The sequence below is a fragment of the Macrotis lagotis genome, chromosome 1 (assembly GCF_037893015.1).
Source record: "Macrotis lagotis isolate mMagLag1 chromosome 1, bilby.v1.9.chrom.fasta, whole genome shotgun sequence".
NCBI lineage: Eukaryota > Metazoa > Chordata > Mammalia > Peramelemorphia > Peramelidae > Macrotis > Macrotis lagotis.
The window spans coordinates 474,339,914-474,364,422 of NC_133658.1; the positions used below are offsets into that span (position 1 = coordinate 474,339,914).

Genomic DNA, 24,509 nt, shown 5'->3' on the forward strand with positions numbered 1-24,509 from the left:
ATTTAAAAAAAAACTTGAAAGAGATGAAGGCCAATAAAAGGTATTCAAGACTAATCTAACCCCACTCCCACTCCCCCAAAAATGTTTAAGATAATTGGAGTCGGGGCAGCTAAGTTAATTTGGAGTCAAGAGAGTTACTATCTCCATCATCACCAGGATGTTAGGCACAGACCACACCTTGAAACACTGAAAAATTTTCAAACAAGATGAGAAACTTGGTTTCATTCATCTGAGAATTGTAATTCAGATAGTGGAACAAAAAGCAGTGTTAGTACTTTTTCACCTAGCCCCTGAGATAAAAAAAACAACAACAACATCTTTTTAAGTTCCAGTCTCTAAGATCTTTGAGCAAAGGATCCATTTACCAAACCAATGGAATGCTATCTTGAATTCCTGGACATATAGAGCCTGATATAAACCCCAGATTCTGGAAATTGGTACCCAGAATGTACAGCTTATGGCAACTTGCAACAAACTTGTGACAACTTCACTCACTCTAAGAAATGGTTAATTTCCACTCATTCCTGGACATTCATTTATTGACCCTTGCTTCACCCTATGGCTATGAGACAGTTCTGTGTGACCATGTCCTGCATCCTGAGATTCAAATCCAAGCACTGATGAACTTGTCCATTAAATTATCACAATGGGAGTGAAAAAGATGAAAACTTTTGACAAATTGATAGAATGTATGGTTTGTGGATGCTTTATATAATGTTATATTTAATGACCCCTGAAGTAACTTCATTCCCTTAGCCTAGGGTCCTAGAATTCTTTATTTTTTGTTACCTACCAGTATCATCAAGTGCATCTGCTAAATCGAAGTCATCTTGACCTATTAGAAAAATAAACAAAAAGTCATAATTTGAAGGAGAAAATAAATTATTTTATTTTGTTGTTTCCAAACTATATCCTTTAACCAATATTTCATTGAATTAGTCATTTGCCATTTCTTTAGCTCCTATTATGTGTGAAGCACTAGGAAAAGAGCTAAGGAAATATCTACAGTAAAAGATTTTAAAGATTCATCAGTAAAAATGATCATATGAAAAAGAAAACTATACTTTCCTCCAGGAAATTGGTTCCTCTTTATGCAGTGGAAAGAATGTGGGAATTACAATCAGAGGAGGTAGATTCAAATTCTGCCCTCCCCCATGAGATTTCAAGGAAATTATTTCCTTTTTGTTTGACTCAATTTCCCCATTTGCAAAACAAGAAAGTTTGACCAGATGACTTTTTAAGGTATCTTGCAAGTTTAAAACTATGGTTTCATTAGTTTCATTTTTATTATATTCCACATCATTTTATGATAACCTGCAGGTCAATAAATTCAATAAATATATATAAGGCTAGTAATTTGTATGAGATACTATAATAGATGTTGTGTATACAAAGTCAAAAATGAAAAAGAGTTATTGCCTTCAAGAAGCTTACATTCACAGTCTTGATTCAGTCTTCTGTCACTATTTCATTCACAGCAATGATACTTTAAGATTATTAAGATCTTCAAGAAGATTTCATTTTATCATTTCACACAATAATTTGAAGATTTTAATATCTGAGAATTTACATATAACCATAACACCTCCCCTCCACAATCATGCAAACTATAGCTGTTTATAGAATATTAAACTTTTCAACTTCATAGATTTCCTCATTTATCACAAATATGAAGTGGGAAAATATTCAATTTTACAGTTTGGACTGGGAATATTAATGAATTATAATGAAGCACATAATCACTGCAGTGCCATCAGTCTGACTGAACTATAAGCTCCTTAAGGACAGAGACAGTCATCTAAAGCTTGAATTAAAAAGCACTGCTTAAAACTAGTTCTTGTTATTTTCCATCTACAGGGGTAGCCCTTTCCAATGGGTTAAGATATTGATTTGGGGAAGTAATTGTATATAAAATACTAAAGTATATGACAAACTAAATAAAGAAAAAGGATCTCTTAAGTATTCGTGTAAATGAGAAACCAGTGTTTCTCAATGTCTAAGCTACTTTCAAGTAATGTTTTAAGCATTGGGGAAGTTGAGCTAATCTTAGAATAGTAGTTTTTAACCTGGAATTCGTAAACTTTTTAAAAAACTTTTTGAAGCTTGGATTTCAACATATTTAATTTCCTTTGTTTTTCTATTTGATTTTGTAATCATTGTTAAGAGAAGGGGTTCATAGCTTTTATCAGACTTCTAAAAGGATTCAGCACACACACACACACACACACACACACACACATACATACAGTTTAAGATTAGTGTCTTAGAAGATATTTTCATTTATTTGAGGAGGGATGAATAAACATTTCATAGTGTCTACAATGTGCCAGTTACTGGATTAAACACTTTCACAAATATTTCATTTGATCTTTACTACAATTCTGTGGATAGGTGTTATTATTATTTCCAACTGACTTTTTAGATTATCAAATTGGAATGTAGCATCTGAAAAAATGAAAAAGGAAGGTATTAGTAGAAACTTATCCCTGAGAAATAAAAACTTAAGAATTTAAATAAAATTTAGATAGTTACTTGGACTCATATGAAAGAAGGAAGAGGCAGGGAACAAGAACCTATTATCAATATTTTGTAAATAATCATTTTCTCTTTTCATATAAATGAGTATGCATTGAAAAACAAAGAAAAATGCTTTATCTCTCCATATAAGATGAATAACTATTCAAAAATGAGCCTAGATACCACTGGTTGATAAATTCTTTCCTCTTGAGTGTGTTAAAGTAGAAATAACACCCACCCTTCATTTTTCTTTAATCTTACCATAAGAATATTTTAAGGTATATGACAAACAAATGAATTATTGAGAAGTTCAGACAGATAAATATTTAAAGAATTTGTTTACACATATCAGATTCCAAAAAACTTGCTTGAAAAATGAAGATTAAAAACAGAGAATGTAAAAATGATTCTATTCATAACATTACTTTTCTTCTGATTAAATTTGGAGTAAGTTCTTTCTTCTTGTTTAGAAAAAAAAATTCTAGATTCATCATCTCCTTCCAACAAAAAATATGTAGATCACAAAAATGTTATTGCAATAGTCTGCTGGTGAGTTCTACCTGTCTTGTCTTTCTCTACTGTAATCCAATTCAGTCACTAAAGTGATTTTCCTAAAGCATTGGTTCAATCATGTGATAGCCTCCTACCCCCAACTCAGTAAAGACCAGTGACTTCCCTACTGCCTCCAGGAACAAATATAAAATTCTCTTTTTGACATTCAAAGTCCTTCATCATCTATACAAATACTGGGCAGTTTGATGGTGGATAGCACACCAGCCTTGGAGATAGGATGATCTAAGTCTAAATCTGGCCTCAGATATTTGATACTGTGTGGGCTTGGACAAGTCACTTAACCCTGTTACCTCACATCCAGGGCTATCTCCAGTCATTCTGATTCATATCTGGCCACTGACCCAAATGATTCTGGAGGAGAAAGTAAGCACCCCCTCACTCAAATCCAATTCATTTGCTTGTAATGGCAACACCTCCCTGATGTCACAGACTTCTTCGAGAATGAAAATCTTATCATTTATAAGCTATCCCATTACTGCCTTTCCAGTCTTCTTATACTTTACTCCCCAACAAGTACTCTTTGATCCTCTGACACTGACTTCCTGGTTATTCCAAGTCACACATCTCAGTTCTGATCATTTTCTTGGGCTGTTCCCCATGTCTGGAACACTTTTCTCCCTCCATTCTGACTACAGCTCTCCGAGGTTTCCTTTTAAGTCCCAACTAAGATCTCACCTTCTACAGAAAGCATTTCTGGATCTCTCTTTTCCCTATTAGGTTTATAAACTCCTTGAGGGCAAGAACTATATTTTGCCTCTTTTGTATCCCAACACATAGAGGATGCTTAAATAACTGTTAATTGCCATGACTGATTTACTATTTGTGTGACCCTGAGTAAGTGAGTGAAAGGACTTGCAAGTCCTTTCCTGATAGAAAAACTAGGATATAATCCTGTAATTTATGACCACCTGGTAACTGACTAATAAAACTCTGAAGTTGCAAACAAGATAAACTACTCCACAAGTAGGGGTTGTGGAGTGTGGGGAAAATCATTGGGAAAATTTTAAGCAAAGGAACTAGAATGTGATTATGAGTCACTTTGGGTGGAGTAAATGGCTCATTATTCAGACATGCTACAAGAAATGTGGGAGTACCATTCCTCCTGATCTGAACTGAGGCTTTGTAGGTTTATACAGGCTAGTAGAGAACACCAACACAGATAGTCTTGCTGTTTTGGAAGGAATACATTTATTTTGGGGCAACACCTTCTGAGGAACCACACAATTCAATCCTAGGTTTCTTGGATATTGAATGCTAGATTTTAAAATTTTTACCATATTCAGATATGTTTGGACTGATTTTCTTATGCAGAGGAAGGGATTTGGTCAGTCAGAATACCTAGTTTCGCTATCATTAATTTTTTGTCCTTAATTATTTAATATTATCTTTAATTATTTGATATTAATAATTTAATATTTAATTAATATTCATTATCATTAATTCTTTAAGTCATCCAAAATTTATAAGTACCTAGGAAGGAATGGGATTACTGGCCTCAAATATACTTTCCATCTCTAAATCTGTAACCTAATAGTTCTTTATTATAGAACCCAAAGCAATCAGTTAAGGTACGCTTTTCAGGAGACTCAAAGTTCAGAGATAAAATATAGTATCCATTCTCAAGGAGAATATAGTCTAATTGGGAAGTATGACAGCTAGATATCAAGTATAATAGACAGAAGTGCTGGTTTTGAAGTCAGAAGGATCTGAATTTAAAATCTTGCCCACACTCTTAGTACTTTGAGTGATCCTGGGTCAATCCTTTGGTTTCTCTGAATCTCAATATCCTCATTTGTAGATTGCCCCTAGATATGATCTTTTTGGAATATAAGAATCAGAGAGACTATTACAAATATTACTTCACTTTTACCCTCACAACAACTTTATGGGTAAGGGAGCCTTGATCCTTCCCATTTTTTAGATAAGAAAACTGAAGCATTTAAAGGTTAAGGGTCACACAGTTAACAGTAAGGTGAATTCAGGTCATTCTGACTGCAGAACAAGACTTCAATCCACTATCTTTTCTTGCTAGATATCTGCTCAGTGTGTTATTTTTTCTTAAAAAACAGAATTAATTTAGGAATATATAGAAATCCTGTTTTTTTTTTTTAATTCTCCAGTTCTGTTTTAGGTTTTGTTGATTGACTGTAGAGCAAAGAAGGAACTCAACTTATGAAGTGAGTTGCCAGAGGCAGCTGGTGGTACAGTGGATATGACTAGAGGACTCTAGTCAGGAAGACCTGGATTCAAATTTAGCCTAAGATACTTCCTAAGTTTGTGACTCAGTACAGATTAATAAATTAATGATAAAATAAAATATAATTAATAAACCACAGAGAGTAATAAAAGCTAGTTCTGAACCTTGATTTGCTCCAGTTTCCTCATCTGAAATATGAGAATAATAATGGCACTTATCTCCCAGGGTTATTGTGAGGATCAAATGAGATATTATTTGTGAAAATGACTTGTCACAGTGCCTAGCAGAAAGCAGGAACAATATAAATGCTTATTCTTTTCCCTCATAAGACACAAAACAGTTGACTAAAATATATGCATCCAAAAGGGATAATTATTGACAAGGAGAATCAGGAAAGATCATGGAGAAAAATTCCTTTAAAAGGTGAGTGTTATGGGGCAGCTAGGTGGCACAGTGCATAGAGCACTTGCCCTGGAGTCAGAAGTACCAGAGTTCAAATCCGGCCTCAGACACTTAATAATTACCTAGCTGTGTGACCTTGGGAAAGCCACTTAACCCCAATGCCTTGAAAAGGAAAAAAAAAAGGTGAGTGGTAATATGCCAGTGAAAAGATAGTTGGGGAAAGAATATTACCAGGTATCCAAGAGCTTAAAGGTAGAAAGTTGCCAAGGTAGAGATTTCTTTTTGGGGGGTGGGGGGAGAGGGGAGCAGTTAAAGAGAAGGCATTCATATAATTCCAGTTTTACACTATGCAGAGAGGAATATTGTGAGACAAAGATGGACATGTATAGGAGTTTCAATTATGGAAGGTCTTGTATTCCAAGCAAATAAGTTTAATCTTATTCAGTAAGCAGGGAATTTTGCTGAGGTACTGAAATAAACTACCATCATTAAAAATTGATTTCAACAGTCATTGTTGCCACTCAGATCAAGACACAGGGAACTGGAAAACAAATGCAATCTTTTTGTCTTACATAAGTAATCTTTACTGATTTTTGTTGAATTAAAGAAATAATTCAATACAACAAGCATTTATCCAACTCACTACATACAAGGCCTTAGGCTAGAAACTAGGTATAAAGACAAAAATGAAACACTTGCTAGCTACAAAGGTTCACATTCTTTGGAATCAAGACCTTCTATTACTCTGACTTCTCAATTCTGTAGGGAAATAAAATTTTTTTTCAATCAATGTTTTTTGCATTATTGATCATTATTGATTTCTGACATTCAATCATCAGAATATAAATTTTTAGAATTAGAGAATTAAGAATTAGAAAAAAAATTTAGAAATCATTTATTTCAACTTCCATATTCTGTAGATGAAGAAACTGAGACTTAGAAAGGATGACAATAATGATAGTAATAATAATAATAGTTAATATTTATATAGTGCTAACTATGAGGTGAGAGAAATGATTATTAATAACCAATGATTTGGAGAGATTCAGAGTCATTTCTAAAGTCCTGGTTTCAAAAGTTAAGATTCTTGAAGGACATTATTGATGATGGGATTGGATTAGCTTTTTTTTAACAAATCTCATTCAGACCCCAGACAGGTGGGGAAGCTATTGTGCTCTCCTCAAGATAGGTGGAGATAAATTCTTTGAATAGATTGCCCAGAGTTGGGAGTACTTTAGAAATAAATGACAAAATCAAAATTTATTTGAATTGGTTCACCCTCTCATTGTAGCATTAATTCCCTTATTAATTATTAACCAATCAGGATTGCTTACCACCATTAGGAACATTCCTCTTGCAAAGGACATATAAGCCTGAACCCAATGCCATGATTGTTTTTGTTATAAGAGTGAGAGATGGCTAAATCACCATCCTTTAATTAATAAACATGCTGGCATTATTAATGAAATCATCAAATTACTTAAAAATTATGTCTCTTTTAATCTCTGCTGTTGGAGTAGATAAGGAGGGCAGTTATCTTGAACTGAGGAGTTCTGAGATGCAGTAGGCCATGCCAATCAAATCTCTACACTAAATTTAGTATCAATATGGTGAGTTCTAGGCTCAGAGGACCCACCTAGCTGACTAAGGTAGGATGAATTGGCCCAGGTTGGAAACAAAGTCAGTGTGAAGTCAATTTTTGAGCTATTAGTCACTAGTCTTCCAGTCTGGGAGAGAGTCTTTTTAAAAAAAAAAATATTGCTTTAGAATAGGCAGTACATTTTTTTTATTTCTATGCTTAGTTTAAAAAATTACATTGAAGGTTTATATATTTTATAGCTTCTTAAAAATATTTGTTCATTTTCTGATATGATTGACTTCAGAGATCCTCCCAGAAAACAAGAATATGGAATAGTTTTTCTTTGCTATAAATTAAAAACTTTTGTGTTTAGTTACTGAGATGGTGTTAAGTCATAGGGAATAGATTTAAAGTTGGAAGGGTCCTCTAAGTCCATTAAGTACAACCTCCTCATTGGTGCTTTATAAATATTTGTTGAATGAATTATCATCCAATGTCCTCCTTTTCCAAACTCCCTGGAGTTAGAGGTGAAATTAATAAGATTATTACTCTGTCACAGTTAATAAATGGCAGAGTCAAGATTAAAACTTGTCCTCTTACTCAAAATTCAGCATTCTTGACACTGTATCTAGTATTTCCTCTAGTATGATTAATGAAACTGAAATCTGATAAAATTGAGTTTCACTTTTCTGAAACTAGTCTTTCTGCTCTCTTCAACAATGAATTACCCTGGATAGAAGATAACCTATTGTACCTTGAATAAAATCATGTTAAAGTCAAATTCCAGTGACTTCCTAGTATGATATTTCACCATTGCAATGGATACTTATGTATCTACTAATCAACAGAGATTAAAAAATTTTGCAACATTATGTGTGGAATAATTGTTAGTAATGAAACCCCACTGACAAGTAAAGAACAATAATTATTTGGGAAAGCTTACTGATCACATGGTGAACAAACAGAACTATTGATTTTTCTTGAATTATTTAGTTTTGTACTGGAAGAAAAGAACAGCTCAGAGGAGAAAAAGGAAGAAGTAAAAACATAACTACTGCCTAATTTTTTTTCTATCACTTGAATTCATCAACCCAATGTTAATTTTGTTTTTCAGTAGTGTCAAAGTCTTTGTAATCCCACTTGGAATTTTCTTGGCAAAGATACTGGAGTGGTTTGCCTTCTCCAGCTGATTTTACAGATGAGGAAATGGGGGGAAATAGGGTTAAGTGACTTGCCCAGATATAGAAGAGGACTTTTTTTAAAGATATCAGAGAAAATGAACCTTCAGCAAGCCTGAGGCTCTCACACCCAAAGCTATGTTTGGGAAACAGGTTCTAAAAGGACAGAGATCTATAGCAATCTTGCCAAACCACCCTAACTTGAAACCATAGGATTGAAACCAGCCTCCAACCTAGAAAAGACTGGACTTACACTGTACAAAAGAGATTTAAAAAGAGATTCAGTCAGGCAAGATGTAGGAAACCAAGAAATATTAAGGCTGAATCATTTACTTGTCCATATACAGGAAAGACTAGGATTAATTATTAAAATCTGGATAATTTTGCAACATCATGTTTTATAGTTTTCTTTATCCAGGGTAAGTAAAAAATCCTTTAAACAAAAGAGCAGAGCAAAGGAGAAGGGAAAAGCATGAATCCTTTGCTCAAAATAAAGTAGAAGATGAGGAGCTCAGTTTGGCAGGAGGTGAATGAAATAAAATACTGGTTTATCATTAAGAGAAAAATAGGTTTTGGTGGCTACAATGTAACATACTAGGAGTTGACACAGAATTTCAGTAGAATTATCTGAAATGTGGCAGTCCCAAAAAAGGATATTTATCTTCTAGCCACCCTATGGAAAAGTTGATATTAGAGAAGCAATGTGGGATGTATCAATCAACTCTGGTCAATCCATAAGCAAGTATTAAGTGCCTCCTTTGTCAGAAATAATATAAAAATAAAATTGAAAAGGTCCCTATCCTCAAGGAGCTTACATTCTATCAGAAAAGCAACAAATGCTTACTTAAATATGTACATTCAAAATTTAAACAAGGTAGACACAAGATAAATCAGAGGAACTGGGGAAAGGAAAGAGAACTAGGAGACAGAAGATTTAGAAAAGACTTCATGTAAAAAATGTGACTTGAAGACAGTCCTGAAAGGTCTCTAAAAGACTGTGGCAAAGACAGTCACAAGGGATCAAATTCTATGCAGTGGATAGAGCACCAGCCCTGGAATCAGGAGGACCTGAGTCCAAATTTGATCTCAGATACTTAATAACTAGCTAACTGTGTGACCTTGGACAGGTCATTTAACACCATTGCCTTGCCCCCCCCCCAAAAAAAAAGGATCACATTCCAAGTAGGGAGCACATCCTGTATAAATTCATGGTGGAAAGTGCCCTAGCTTTGGGGTCAGGGAATCTGGTTCCTAATAATTATCACTTGAGAAGCTAGGGCATGGCATTTAACCTCTTAGTCAGGATTAATGACCTCTGAGGTTTATTGGATCCATTAACTCCATGTTAAGAACAGAAGCATTAGAGATTGGGTCTCATCATCTCTGAGATTCACTTGACTTTCAGAGTGAACACTATGAATAAAGAGACTTTGTCATGTCCTTGTAGTTTTTCCTCCTTTGTTTAGAACCTCTTTACCACTTTGTATCACACAATGGAGACTCACAGTCTATTGTGTTCTGAAGAGGGACAGATTATTTCAAATAAATTGACTATTTTTTCAAGTCTTAGCAAAATAAAACTATATTACAGTAAGAGTTTATTTACCAGGATAAAAACTCCTCATTACACTTGAGAAAGATGGCCTCTGCTGACACTAGCAAGATTAATGGAAATTCTGTGTTGTTTCTGCATTAAAAGAGAATTGCGTTTTTTGGAGAATTAGTGCTCTGACTCCCCTCTAAACTGAACCACTTCATCATAAATCACTGTTTGAAAAGGATAAATAGTATAAAACAATCTAACCAAAGCTATCAGACACTTAGGCACCTCCTGAAACAGTCATATTCAGTAGTTAAATGTGGATATGCCAAGTGTGCAGTTTATGGTAATAAAAAATTAGAAAAGAAGAAAATAAAATTTGATAGTTCCTTTCCCATTCTGAATAGCTCAGGAGAAACAAAGAATGCTGAAATTATTTTTGACTTGGATGTGTAGACCCAAGTAATGTCATTCAGCTGTTGCCAAGAAAATCTTTTATCATCACTTGAAGTGTTTCAAAGATACTGTTAGGAGTGTTTGTATTTTAGTCAAGTAGACATAGAATGCATCCTGCATTACGATGACCTTGAAGATTTCTAACCATTATAATATTTTTTATGATAGAGTATGAGTATAATCACTTCCTAATTTTCTTAGAAGGACTATATTCCCAATTTTAGGATTTGGCAAAGCAAATGGGGTTAAGTGGCCTGCCCAAGGCCACACAGCTAGGTAAGTATTAAGTGTCTGAGACCAGATTTGAACCCAGGTACTCCTGACTCCAGGGCCTGTGCTTTATCCACTGCGCCACCTGGCCGCCCCCATCTTCCCAATTAAAAAAAAAAGTATAATTTTGAACTTTAGAGGAAGACATTTCAGTCCTTTGATTTTTTTCCTCAATTTTACTTGGAACATTCTATAAATCCTTTCTATTTTATATGACAATAAAAATGTAAAGTCTTCAAGTTTTAATATGAAATTATAAAAAAGGCAAAAATCAATACATGGTATCTCAACTAAGCATCAGGTCAATGATGCTAACTCTAGAGTCTTGATAAGATGACTTAAACCTTTCAAGATTATGCAGCAAGTTCTGCTGGATAGACATTATTGCTGATTGTTTAAGAGACCCTCAGACCTTGTTCAAGTAGCTTGTCTTCCACAAAAGCAAACATAAGAATGATATGAAGACTAATAAAATAGAGTGAGAGAAAAAAAGTCTGAATGTTCCTTAGAGTATGGGAAGAGTGACATTGTGTAAGAAGGCTAGAAAGGTAGCTTGGAGCTCATCCTACTCTCCAGAATGTATTCCACTAATTTGTTATTAATTGGTAAAACTGGTTAGCTAGGTGGCATAGTGGATAGAGAACCCCATTTAGACTCAGAAAGACCTGAGTTCAAATTTGACCCTACTAATTGTGTAACACTTGGCAAGTCACTGAACCCTGTTTGCCTGAGCTGTAAAAGGAAATGGCAATCCTCTCCATTATCTGTGCCAACCCTAAATAGGGTTAAGAAGAAGAAGACATTACTGAAATAACTGAACAGCAACAAAGACAAAATGTTACCAGCACTCTCTTCTATTTAAAAGCATTTTGAACCCTCAAAGGGGTACATAATTGTGAGCTATTGCTCCTATTATTATCCATATTGAAACTTGGAAAAATGTAATTTTTCATATAAAATAAGGATTCAGTGCAGGTTCTCTGGAATTTTCTACGTAGAGAGCCCTTTAAACCAGTCTTTGCCAATTACCATTACATCTACAACTCTTAATAGCACCTTGCTTTCTCTGATGATTGCTTCCTTTTATTCCACAGAGTTAGAAGATGTAGTCCAAAACCTGATACTACCCTGCTCTTCCAGATTTATTTCACGCTATTCTTTTTTACTCTCCCAAGAGACTGGACCAGTTTTGCTCCTAACAGAACTCTTCTTTTGGTTCTAATCACACTACTACCCAAGGAAACCTGTAATTCACATTCTTGTGCTTTTCCCTTGTTAAATTTCTGTCCTTATTTTAAAACCTATATCCCAAATCACCTCCCTTTTGGTATTTCCATAATCTTCTTAATCATTCACCACCTTCTGACTCAGACTTCACATGTTACTTGTATTTGTAACTCTGATGAATTAAAGCCAAGATCAGCAAACTTATATGTCCCTGCTGCCTGTTTGTGTACAGTCTGGGAGCGAAGAATGGTTTTGACATTTTAGAATGAAGCTTAAGGTGTCAAAAACCATTTTTAGCTCTAAAGATTTGACCTTGGGTTCCAGTTTGCAATCCCTTGCTCTAAGGTTTTTATTTCTGTGTTGTGTCTTATTCCCCACAGTAAACCAAAATGTACTAGAGAAAAGGAGGTCATATCCCATCTTAACTTTCTTTCACCCTTAGCATCTAGAACATTGTTCTGTTTATGGCAAATGCTTAAAAAAATTGTTGTTATAATAACATCCTCACTGTTTATATTTAATGTATGTTTAATCATTATAATTTTCTTAAATAGGCTAAACTTCTATCTTAAAACAAGCAATAAAAAGAATAGTTGGGAAATGTATGTCTAGGTAAGAGACCTTTCTGAAACCATTGGTAGGAAAATCTGAGGATTAATTTTTTTTATTCAATGGAAACTTTACAAACTATTTAAAATGTTGCATCTGAATTACATAATTTTGGAGAAAGAAATTACTATAAGCATGTATTTATAGGCAAAAATTTTAGACTAAATTCAAACTAAGCATTACATGTTGGTATGTATATATGTATGCATGAATGTATATATGTATATATACCATGATCAAAATGCAGGTAAGGAATCTGAAGTACCTAAGTTTTCAAATTATTGGTTTTCCAGATACAGTGACTTCATTTAATCCAGTTATATTAAATACAGTCCATCCCATAAAGAATGTCTTTGGTTGAAAGACCAAAGGCTAGGCAAAAATCTTTAGGTATGATCAAGGTTTATTTTCAGATGGTTCTTCCAGATGAAGAATGATTTGTGTTGTAAGGAATGTTACCATGTGGCAAGGCACTGTTCATAGTAGCTGATACTGTTTTCAACCATATTTGTAAATGCCAACTTGATACCATTTTGTATGCTTTAATTCCATCTGTCCCAGTTAGCTTTCAGAGCATTATTAGCACATTCCACTTTATTTTCTAGTTTTATTATCTTTTTTGTAAGCAATTATTTTTCAGCCTTTTTGTAGATCAAAGGTTCAACTCTGGAATCAAGTTCTGCCTGAATTTTGTCTCTTCATAACTTCCATAATGTCTCAAAAAGGTCAAATATTCATTTGGTGGCCTTACAACACTTGTCAATGCAGCTGGCCATATTTTCATGAAGTCAATCAGATTCTTTTCTGCTGCTGACCAGCAGGCATTGATGGGTTTCTTCATTTCCTAAAAAAATATTTCTTTTCTTCCTTGTAAATTCTATTATATATTTTTGTCTATTATTTCCTGGATATATGTCCCCATGGAATCATTCATTTCAGTGAATTCATCTGTACACTTTTTAGTTCTTACTGAATATCCTTCAGCACTGACTGTTTGTCCCATCCTGCTAAGCAATCCAGAATATTGTTTCTTGTGCAAAGAGAGTTCCCAGGCTTGGCAGTAAGAAATCTTCATTAAAAGTTAAAAATGGGTGATCAGCAATTCAATTTGAGAATTTATGCAGTGCCTTTCTTCAAGTATCAATGAAGTCATTATTAAATCATTTCACCATGCCTTTCATTCTGATATTTTTTCCAGTCAAAAGAAGAATACTTAGTGTAGGATGTGCTTCTTCAAGTTTTAGTTTTAACCAAAGGAAATCTTGATAAATCTAACTTGATTCACTAGAATCAAATTCAACCCAAGATGCCTTAGGGAAGCATCCTTGCTAAAGACCTGCAGATCATCATTATCTAGGTCCAGTACTTCTGGTTGCAGCAGAACTGTGACTCCACCACCCCAGAGGGCTTTCCAAAACTCCTACCCATCCCTGTCCAGCAGCCATGGCCCACTCTTCTCTTGGATAACTTTAAAGGGTGAAAATAAAAGATGCTTATACCATGGGAATAGGATTTAAAAATGAAACTTTTCCCAAATCCCAAATAAAGCATGCTAAAATACACAGAGTTACAGATCATCTATGATTGTTCATAGTTTCAATTAAAAACAGGTGATTAAATTTTGTTGAAAAAAATAGATTTTTTAATTATTTTATTTTTTCAGACACATGTTATGAAAGCTTTTCAGCATTCATCCATTATGTATATGCATATTTTTAAATTACATAATTTCCTTCTATCCTCCTTTCCCACCCACCCCCCTTCCCCATAGCAGCAGTCAGGTGAAAATTGTACATACATATTTGTGTCAAACATGTTTACAGGTTAGTTGTTTTCAGTATGAGGAATTAGGATTAAGGGAAAGAAATACTTAAGTAAATGTATTGTTCATCATTTAAAACAGAGTTCTATTTAGATAACTAGGGAAAATATACCTATTTATAATTCAAATAGAAACAAAATAGAATTTATTTATTTCATGGCCAAAGAACAGCTTTCGGTTTTATGTCTATAACTTAGTCTTTTGCAGTTTAGTTCCTACATTTGTAACTCCACCTAGTTCTCCAATTGGTTTTTTGATCTCCACTCACCATCAAAAAAAAAGTAAACACTCCATTTATTGTTGTTTTTCCAAGTCTCTTACAAATTGATATAATATATCAATTGATATAATATATTAGCTAGAAGCTGATTTGGAGAAAGGATAAAAAAATTACGTAAGGGAAATCCACACTTAAACATCCCCCAAATTATATCACACTCATTACCTTGAATGTGCCTCAGAAAACACAGGATCATGAGGAAGGAGATCTTCTGCCATCTTTCCATGGTCTTCAATATGAGGGAACTTCAATAATTGCTCATTCCAAATAAACAACAATATTCAAAACCCCTTCCACCCTTGTGGAAAGTCCAGTCTTGACGTATAGATATGAGAGAAGGGGTGAGTTATGTGGCAAAAAGTTCCTTAAGTGGAGAGCATTAGCCAGAGCAACATTCCACCTTCACCAAAACCTCATAGATTTGTCAGGAAGATTCGAAATCCAAGAAGCCAAACTACAAAGGGAGGTACAGGTATGTGCATGCTTAAAATATGCATGGATAATTAGTTTCTCAATTCAAGGTGTTCATCTGGCTGCAACATAGGGCTAATAGGATGGCATCAAAGCACCAATGAGAAAATGAGGCTCTGGAAGCTGGTATAGCCTGCTCCTATGCCCTGCCTCCCTTTTGGAGAGGGGTGGCACTCCAAGTTCAAAGGCACTTATCCTAGAGCCATGGCAAGAAGCCAGTTTTCCCTTGCCAGAGAACACACTGCAAGTTCACAAGTAGCTTACAAAACTTCAGGTGATTCAATGTTCCTTTGTGGAAAAAACTGGAAGAGCAGAAACCTGGTTCATCATATAACTTTGGATGATATTAAAACCATGGAGCATCATATAACTTTGGATGACATTAAAACCATGGAGCAAGAATTGAGAGGCTTTAGAAGTGTGGAACACCCTACCCCCCAACTCCAGTTCCCTTTTTTCTGTGTTTTTCATTAGTTCATTCAGCAAGTCATGTTGAGCATTGTTTTATTGTTTTTGTTTTAGGTTTTTTGCGAGGCAAATGGGGTTAAGTGGCTTGCCCAAGGCCACACAGCTAGGTAATTATTAAGTGTCTGAGGTCCGATTTGAACCCAGGTACTCCTGACTCCAGGGCCGGTGCTCTTTCCACTGTGCCACCTAGCCATCCCCTGAACATTGTTTTTAAGCACATTGTGTGCACTTGCAGTTACCACAGGGGATATAAACAAGTTAAAAAAAATGAATCTTGCTTTTAGGGAAATTATTATTTAATTATGACCATTCACATGGGTAAAAAAATTAACTATCAATAATAGTTAGCATTTATGTAGTACTTTTAGATTTGAAAAATGTTTTGTAAATATCTTGATATTTTGTGGCCAACACGATCTTAGGAAGTAGATGTTATCCCCATTTTACAGATGAGGAAATTGAGTTAGGCAGTGCCTGGTGCATAAATCTAGTAATAATAATAATAATTAATAATAACAAACATTCATATAGCACTTACTAAGTTTCAGCTACTGTAATCAAATAAGCTCCTTTTTTGGTTTTTGCAAGGCAAAAAGGTTAAATGACTTGCTCAAGATCACATAGCTAAGTAATTATTAAGTGTCTGAGGTCAGATTTGAACTCAAGTCCTCCTGACTCCAAGGCCAGTGCTCTAAACAAAATAAGTTCTTATTTGATCCTCACAACAACCCTGGGATATTGGTACTATTATTAATTCCATTTTACAAATCAGGAAACCGGAGACACAGAAGTTAAGTGACTTGTGTATATGTGTGTGTGTGTGTGTGTGAGTGTGTGTGTGTATGCATGCATGTTTTTATATATGTATACCCTGATCAAAATGCAGGTAAGGAACATGGAGTATCTAAGTGTTCAAATTATTGACTTTCCAGATACAGTGATTTCATTTTGATCCAATTATGTTAAATACAGTCATATAACTAGTAAATGTCTGTGGTCATATTTGATATCAAGGCTTCTTGACTTTACCCACCCAACCACAAAGGTTCCTAATAAAACAAGCTAATACATGACTATAAATAATAAACACAGTAAGTTCTTTAGGCTATCAGAAGAGTGAAATGTTAATTCTGTCTTTAGAACTATATGATTTTACTTTTAGGAGAGGATAAAAGGAGAACAATATGGGTAAGTTACAACAATGTCACAAGCATAGACTGGGAAATAGGAGATAAAGAACATTGGTAAATAAAGAATATAGCAGTCTGGTTGGTATAAAGGCTTCATGCAGGAGAATAGTGCATCCCAATGCTAGAAAGAGACAAATCATGAAGCCAGACTATGTAGGAATTTAAATAAGGACAACAATAATAAACATACCTAACTAGCAAATTGCCTGGCACACAGTAGTCACTTAATTGATGTTTATTGAAAATAATGATGTGACAAAGAATTGAGGAATGGCTGAACAAGTTGTAGGATATGACTTTAATGGAATACTACTACAATGCTATCAGAAATGATGCTCTCAATGATCTTAGAAAAACACGGAGAGACACATGAAATAATGCTGAGTGAAATGAGCAGGCCCAAGAGAACACTGCATATTGTAATAGCAATATTGTTTTACAAACAACTTTGAGTGAATAAGTGATTTTGACTATTATAAAACTGCAAATTAACTACAAAGGACATATGAAGGAAGATGCTATCTGCATCCAGAAAAAATGAACTGATAAATAGAAGTATGCATAGAATGATTTTACAGAAATGTGTGGGTATACAGATATCTATTTATCTATATCTATATATTTTTCTAATGGTAATCATCTAAGGTGAGGGGGAAAGAAATAAGAAATTTACATAATTTTATTACCAATTTAAAAATAAGTACAAGTTTTGCATGATAGATTTGTAGTTTCAATGCAAAGAAAAATAATGGAGAAAATGTTAATAATGCAGATTAAAAATGCCGTATGTGTACTTTTTTCCTGGAGAGGCGATAGTTAAACATTTACCAATATAGTAAAGGAAACTTTTAAAATTTTCTAGGTCCTTTAAATATATTTTCTAATTTTATCCTCAAAATAATTATTAAGGCAGGTGCTATTATTTCCCCCATTTTACACACAAGAAAACTGAGTCTGACAGAATTTAAGTGATCTGCTCAGAGTATAACTGTTTAGCAGTGTTCTAAATTGAGATTCGAGCTCAGGTCTTCCAGATTAAGGACTTTGAATAAACCAGTGCTTTTCAAATCAGGGACTGTGGCTGTAGAGGTCCCTAAAGGGAATGTGTGGTACGATTTTAAGGGTTATGTGTTACCAGTAAGAGGGTGGAAAGATGGGTTGAATCCTACACCCTCCTTGCAATAGTAAATAAAACTTTTCTCCATCACAACCACACATATTCTTCTTAGGAGATAGGAAGACAACTTAAACTTTTTGTAAGATAAGTAAATTGCATGAAAAACTTTTTGTTTCCCCAGAGTACAGGAGGCAGCTGGCACCATTATTCATTTATAAATGTTAGTTAAAACTTTGAACAAACTATTAGTACTAGGCACTGTTTTGTAAAAGAACTTATTCTATTAGTACCAATTTCTTTGTGAATTCAATTAACAGCCTTTCTAGTGGCTTTATTAAAAATTAAGTACATTTGGATTTTTTACTTCAAAAACTTAATAGGACAAAGTTGCTTGTATAATGTGGAAAAATAAGATGAAAAGTTTGGATTAATTAAAAAACATGACTTTGGACAGTATTTATGATGATCCTAGTTAAATCACTTAAGTTCTCTCAACCTCAAGGTTTGGTGGAATAATAATAAGTACTTACTTCACAAGGTTTCTGTAAATATCAAATGAAATCATATTGTCTAAGAACTTCATAAATCTTAAAACTGTTTAAATGCTGACTTTTATGGCTAGTCTTTTAGTTGACCAATACTTGAAAAATAAATTCACCTTGATACTTCAAATAAATTAGCATAGGTTGTCATTTCCTAATCTTTCAAGTTTTTCCTGAATTCAGTGCTTTTTATTCAATTCAAAAAGTAAACGTTTTGTATCTAATCTTTGTAAAATGCTGTACTGCATGCTGAGAACATAAAGACCAAAAAATAAAACAAACAAAAGACTAGTCTGTTTTCAAGGAACAGATATTCTACTGACTTCTTCTTTGCCTGTAAAATAAATTTAACAAAATTTTCTTTCTGAAATGTTGTGGAGATGAATTAGAAGAATTAAGGGTCAAATTTTCATTCTTTTCTTCTTACCTTCATGCTGTGTGAGCTGTTGGAAATGGGGGAGAGACGAGCAAGAAACAGGGGAAGAACAAGGGACATTTCATTTTAGTCATATTGTGAAAATCCTCCTGAGATAATGTATGCTAACATCTTCTATAAAGAATAATATTGCAATCTTGCAGTCTAATAAGAATATATTTTTGATGCTAATGATGATGATGACAACCATGTTGATGGCAATGATGATGATGATGATGAACAATTAGATAATAGTGAATAGCATAATAGGCCTAGAATCAAAAGGCTTGAGTTAAAACTTAGCTCTTCTATTTACTATGATATTCTTGGCAAATCACTTAACCTTTACCTGTCCTTATCTGTAAATGAGAATAATAAGAGCACTTTCAGTTCTGTGTTGTTAGCATATGTAGTGTTATATAAATATTAGTTATTATTATAAAATAGTTTTAAGATTTTCAAAGTTCCATGGCTACTTCTAAATATTTAGTAGAGGATCAAACATTTATTTTATTTTTTCTTCTTAAAGATTTTATTTATTTTGAGTTTTACAATTTTCCCCTAATCTTACTTCCCTCCCCCTCCCCCCCCACAGAAGGAAATTTGCCAGTCTTTACATTGTTTCCATGGTATACATTGATCCAAATTGAATGTGATGAGAGAGAAATCATATCCTTAAAGAAGAAACATAAAGTATAAGAGATAGCAAGATCAGTCAACAAGATAGATATTAGTTCTTTTTCTAAATTAAAGATAACAGTCCTTGGTCTTTGTTCAAACTCCACAGCTCTTTCTCTGGATACAGATGGTATTCTCCATTGCAGACAGCTCTAAATTGTCCCTGATTGTTGCCCTGATGGAATGAGTGAGTCCATCAAGGTTGAACATCACCCCCATGTTGCTGTTAGGGTGTACAGTGTTTTTCTGGTTCTGCTCATCTCACTCAGCATCAGTTCCTGCAAATCCTTCCAAGCTTCCCTGGCTTCCCATCCCTCCTAATAGAAAAATAGTATTCCATGACATACATATACCACAGTTTGCTAAGCCATTGCCCAATTGAAGGATATTTACTTGATTTCTAATTCTTTGCCACCACAAACAGGGCTGTTGTGAATATTTTTGTACTTGTGATGTTTTTACCCTTTTTCATCAACTCTTCAGGGTATAGACCCAGTAGTGGTATTGCTGGATCAAAGGGTATGCACATTTTTGTTGCCTTTTGGAAGTGGCTTCAAATTGCTCTTCAGAAAGGTTGGATGAATTCACAGCTCCACCAACAATGTATTAGTATCCCAGATTTCCCACAACCCTTTCAACAATGATCATTATCCTTTCTGGTCATATTGACCAGTCTGAGAGGTGTGAGGTGGTACCTCAGAGAAGCTTTAATTTACATTTCTCTAATAAATAAAAACATTTATTTTTTAAACGAGGAATATGTGTCAAGGAAGATCTTTCATTAATGGAATTGAAGAAAATGAAATCTGAAAATCAAGAGTATTTCATACAAAAATGAATAGAACTTGAGAAAAGTATCTGATATGGATCATGGAATTAAATAATTATCATTGCAATATTTTAGGATGTAACATTTCTGATGATGAAGGTATTTTTGGTAATAAATCCAATTAAGCCAAGGATAATACAGGGTTGGGTCCCTATTCTTTTATTTTACCAGAATGTGGTCTATATATTTTCTCTTGCTGAACAAAGATGGAGTCAAATAATATTCACTTCAAAAGTTAAAACCATTTCTTCCTGAAATGCTATTCTGCCTAAAGGATTAAAGAAATTTCATTAAATATAGTTTCATTTAATAAAATTGCAGCTTTCTAAAAATAAATAAGAAAAAAATAAGTAACTGTAGAAAAATTTTAGGGTATCCTAAGAGATGAATCTTGTAATTATGATACTTCATTAACAAAGGGCAAATCACTAAACTCTCTGTAAAAACTATCTGATATGTAATTTAAAATAATTAACTTCCTTGCCACCCTGATGGCCTCATTTTGTACAAGATGGAAAGTGGCAGAAATTATTTTCAAACTTGACATCTATAAAAACCTCTGTCTTTTGGTTCATTTTTTGACATCTTTAGACAAGAAATTATCTCAAAGAAACCATCATGAAAAGAAAGTGGATTCCTTGAGGAGAAATGCTTTTTTTTAAACTGTGAAGATTCTACACAAATTTCCCATCTCTTTTCTTTTTTCTCTGGAGAGCAATCATGGTCTAAATGGGAGCTTAGCCATTCTAGGCTCCTTTTCTGATTCCATTAGGTAAGTTGCTTTTTAAAACTACAACTCATGATTTTCCCAGTTCTAAAATAACCACTGTAACATTAAAAGTTACAAACTTCAAAGGCATAAGGAAACAAAAGTTAATATCCATAAAATTTTTGAACTTCTCAGATTATAGGGTTAACAAATATATAAAATAAAAATAAATCCAGGTAATGTTAGTAGTTCATTAAAGACTCAGTGTCAGTGGCTTTTTGCCAAATAAACTTATTAGGAAAAATGGTTCTTTGCCATGATCTTGGTGCTTGATTGCCTGACTGCTGGCTCACTTTTTTAACCTGCTCTTTGCCAAAAGGTTTATTGTTTAAGAATCTTCCCTGGTATCTGTTCCAGTCATATAACTGCTTCTGGTAGATAAACATTTACTTACAGTAGTTGTATCATTTCACTTATAACAAGAAAAGGCCCTGAGGAAAATTAAGATGTTTTAAGACAAAGGATGTGAGTTAAGAATTTTTAAACTTTCTTTTTTTATTATCAATTAACATGAAAATTTTAGTCTATAACTAACAAAAAGACAGTAGATAAAAATGTATTTTATAAGTACATACTAAATTTAAGAGTGGTGACAATTGTCCTGTTTGATTTCTTTTCTAAATATTTTTATGAATATTTTTACATGTTTCATTGATATTTTTCAGAATGTCTCTATCACTTCTCATTATTAATTCTATTATAAGCACCACCATCTCCCAATAGAAATCCTCCCTTGAAATACATGAGAAAAATCAAATAAAACTTCAACACCTTGGTCATATTTGAAAATGGATGTATCTCCCTGCATCTCCAGTCTCTCATCTTTCTGCCAAGAAGTAAGAAATCTATTTCATCATGTCTTCTAAAGTCATGAGTTGGTCACCATATTGACTGAATTCTGTGGTCTTTCAAAATTATTTTCTTTACAGAATTGTGCTTATGATGTAAATTGTTCTTGTGATTTTGTTTATCCAGTTTATATCATTTTATATCTTTCTAGATTTCCCTAAATTCATCAAATTCACCATCCCTTGGAATTCCCACTGTTGGGTTTTCCAGAGACTTCATAATGTTGAAGCCTTTTGTATGCCTCAGGGAGAGGCAGTCCTGTTAAGTCTGGACAGAGTTTACAATCTGCTTTATTCACAGAATTTCTCTGAAATCTTTCCTTTATGGCCATTCCACTATTAGGATGAGTAAATGTTGCAATCATTGCATTCATGTACCACAATTTGTTTAGACATTCCCCAAATGATGAGGCAGAAATGTTCTTCATGAAACTTTTTGATTACATACAGTCGCAGAATATTGCCCTGTATATTTAATTTTTATTTTATTTTGAAAATAACATCAACAAACATGTTCATTTAATACATAATGAAGAGAAAAAATATATATGAAACTAAACTTTTATATAGTTTGCTTTTAAAAATAAATTTATATTGAATGTAACAGAACTATTCAGCTTGTCTATTCCTTTCTTACCCACCTTCTCTCTTCTGAATTTTAAAAATATTGATCTTCTTTTCTCTTTTAATATTTAATATTTTTATGAAAAACTTTGGTAAAGGCATAGAGAGCAAATTTATCACAATTCTGGAAGAGCACACCTAATAAGTTGGGTGACAAAATAAGGATCTAAAGGGAATCTATGGAAATGATAAAATTTTATATGAATGAATGAAATTTTGTACATAGTTTAAAAATAAGAAGCTACTATGAACTGATTCAACTTTTCTGGAGAGCCATTTAGAATTATGCCAAAGGGCAATAAAAATCTGCATACCCTTGTTCCAGCAATACCACTACTGGGTCTATATCTGAAAGGATAATGAAAAAGACTAAAAATCTCATATGTACAAAAATATTCATAGCTGTGTTTGTAGTGGCAAAAAATTGGAAATCTATGGGATGTCCATCAATTGGGGAATGACTAAACAAATTGTGGTATATGTATGTGATGGAACTCTCTTGTTCTTATAAAAATCAGGAGGGATAGGATTTCAGAGAAGCTTGGAAAGACTTGCATGAACTGATGCTGAGTGAGCTGAGTAGAACCAGAAGAACATTATACACCTTAACAACAATGTGCAATGATGATCAACCTCAATGTATTTGTTCACTCCATCAGTGCAATAACCGGGGACAATTTTAGGGGATCTGTAATGGAGAATACCATCAGTATCCAGAAAAACATCTATGGAATTTGAATGAAGACCAAATATTATTATCAATTTTTTAAAAAGTTGTCTTAGGTATAACATAATTTTGCTTTCCCTGATATCTTCTTTCTTCCATAAGGATGTATTTTTTCCTCTCAACACATTCAATATTGATCTAAGCATATCATGAAAACAATGTAAAGACTATCAGATTGCCTTCTGTTGTGGGGAGGGAGAAGAAAAGGAGGGGGGGATTGCAAAATTCAGAACCTTGCAAAAAATAAGTGGTAGAAACTATATTGTATTCAATTGGAAAACAAAATATTTATATAATTTTTTTTAAAATAAAGAGAAAAATTAACAACTACAAGATGGGGAGACCTATATTACCAGTATGTCATTTGAAAAAATAATAACTAGGGAATCTGAGTTGACTTCCAGCTCTTATTCATACCGACAAGACAACAATTGTGAAATAGTTATAAAACAAGGTAATACAATTAATTAGAAGTAGGTTTTAAGAACAAGAGACTTAATCATAGCATGACCAAAAATAGACCAAATCTGAAGTTCCTTTATAGGTATTACCTCATAAGAGGTACATTAGTAAACTGGAGGTCATTATAGGAAAGCAAACAGAATAATAAAAGACATGAAAACCACGTAACAATATATTGTTGAAGAAACTTTGCATAATTAGTCTGGAAATAAAATGACATTGAACTGAGGATGATATTATGATAGCTCAAGTATTTGAAAGGCAGTTACATGTAAAAAGGGTTAGATTTATTTTGGGTAGTTTACATGAGAATTGAGTGTTCATTAAGACAACTCCATTCAATATCAATTTTAGCTCTAAATTCTATAAACACATAGTAAGGACTTACTAGATAATATCTATTGTTGTGGTATTCATTATTACAGAGGAAGAAGGGAGAAAAATCAAGGAACTGAAAAGCAGAAATTTGCATGTCTTGGACATAAAATTACAACCCCTGAAACTATCCGTTAAGCATTCTGCAACTTGCATCTCTTCTATGAAAAGAGAGTCATAGTATTTATGCATAAGTAATAGAATGTAGGAAGTATATGTATATATGCCCTTCTTCATAGTTATTCTCAGTGAGAAACTATAAAATATCCATCTTTTTCTAGCTCAGGTTCAATCACTCTTCACAGAGTATTAGAATTTTCTATTAAGCATTCTTTTCCCCTGAA

The 24,509-nt window shown here is 33.6% G+C and overlaps 1 protein-coding gene and 1 pseudogene across 3 annotated transcripts in view; both read right to left on the reverse strand.

Annotated features, from left to right (window-relative positions):
- Nucleotides 1-15,135, reverse strand: part of XG (Xg glycoprotein (Xg blood group)) — a 53,513-nt gene extending 38,378 nt beyond the window's left edge. For all 3 annotated transcript variants that reach the window (XM_074213637.1, XM_074213634.1, XM_074213636.1), the window contains exons 1-2: nt 14,816-15,135; nt 794-835 (exon numbers count right to left, since the gene is read on the reverse strand). In XM_074213637.1, the coding sequence (XP_074069738.1) occupies nt 794-835; nt 14,816-14,876 (103 nt within the window). In that variant the 5' untranslated portion in view covers nt 14,877-15,135. The remainder of the gene's footprint in view (nt 1-793; nt 836-14,815) is intronic.
- On the reverse strand, nt 11,195-14,109 carry LOC141519944 (sorting nexin-7 pseudogene; annotated as a pseudogene).
- Nucleotides 15,136-24,509: the final 9,374 nt, after the last annotated feature.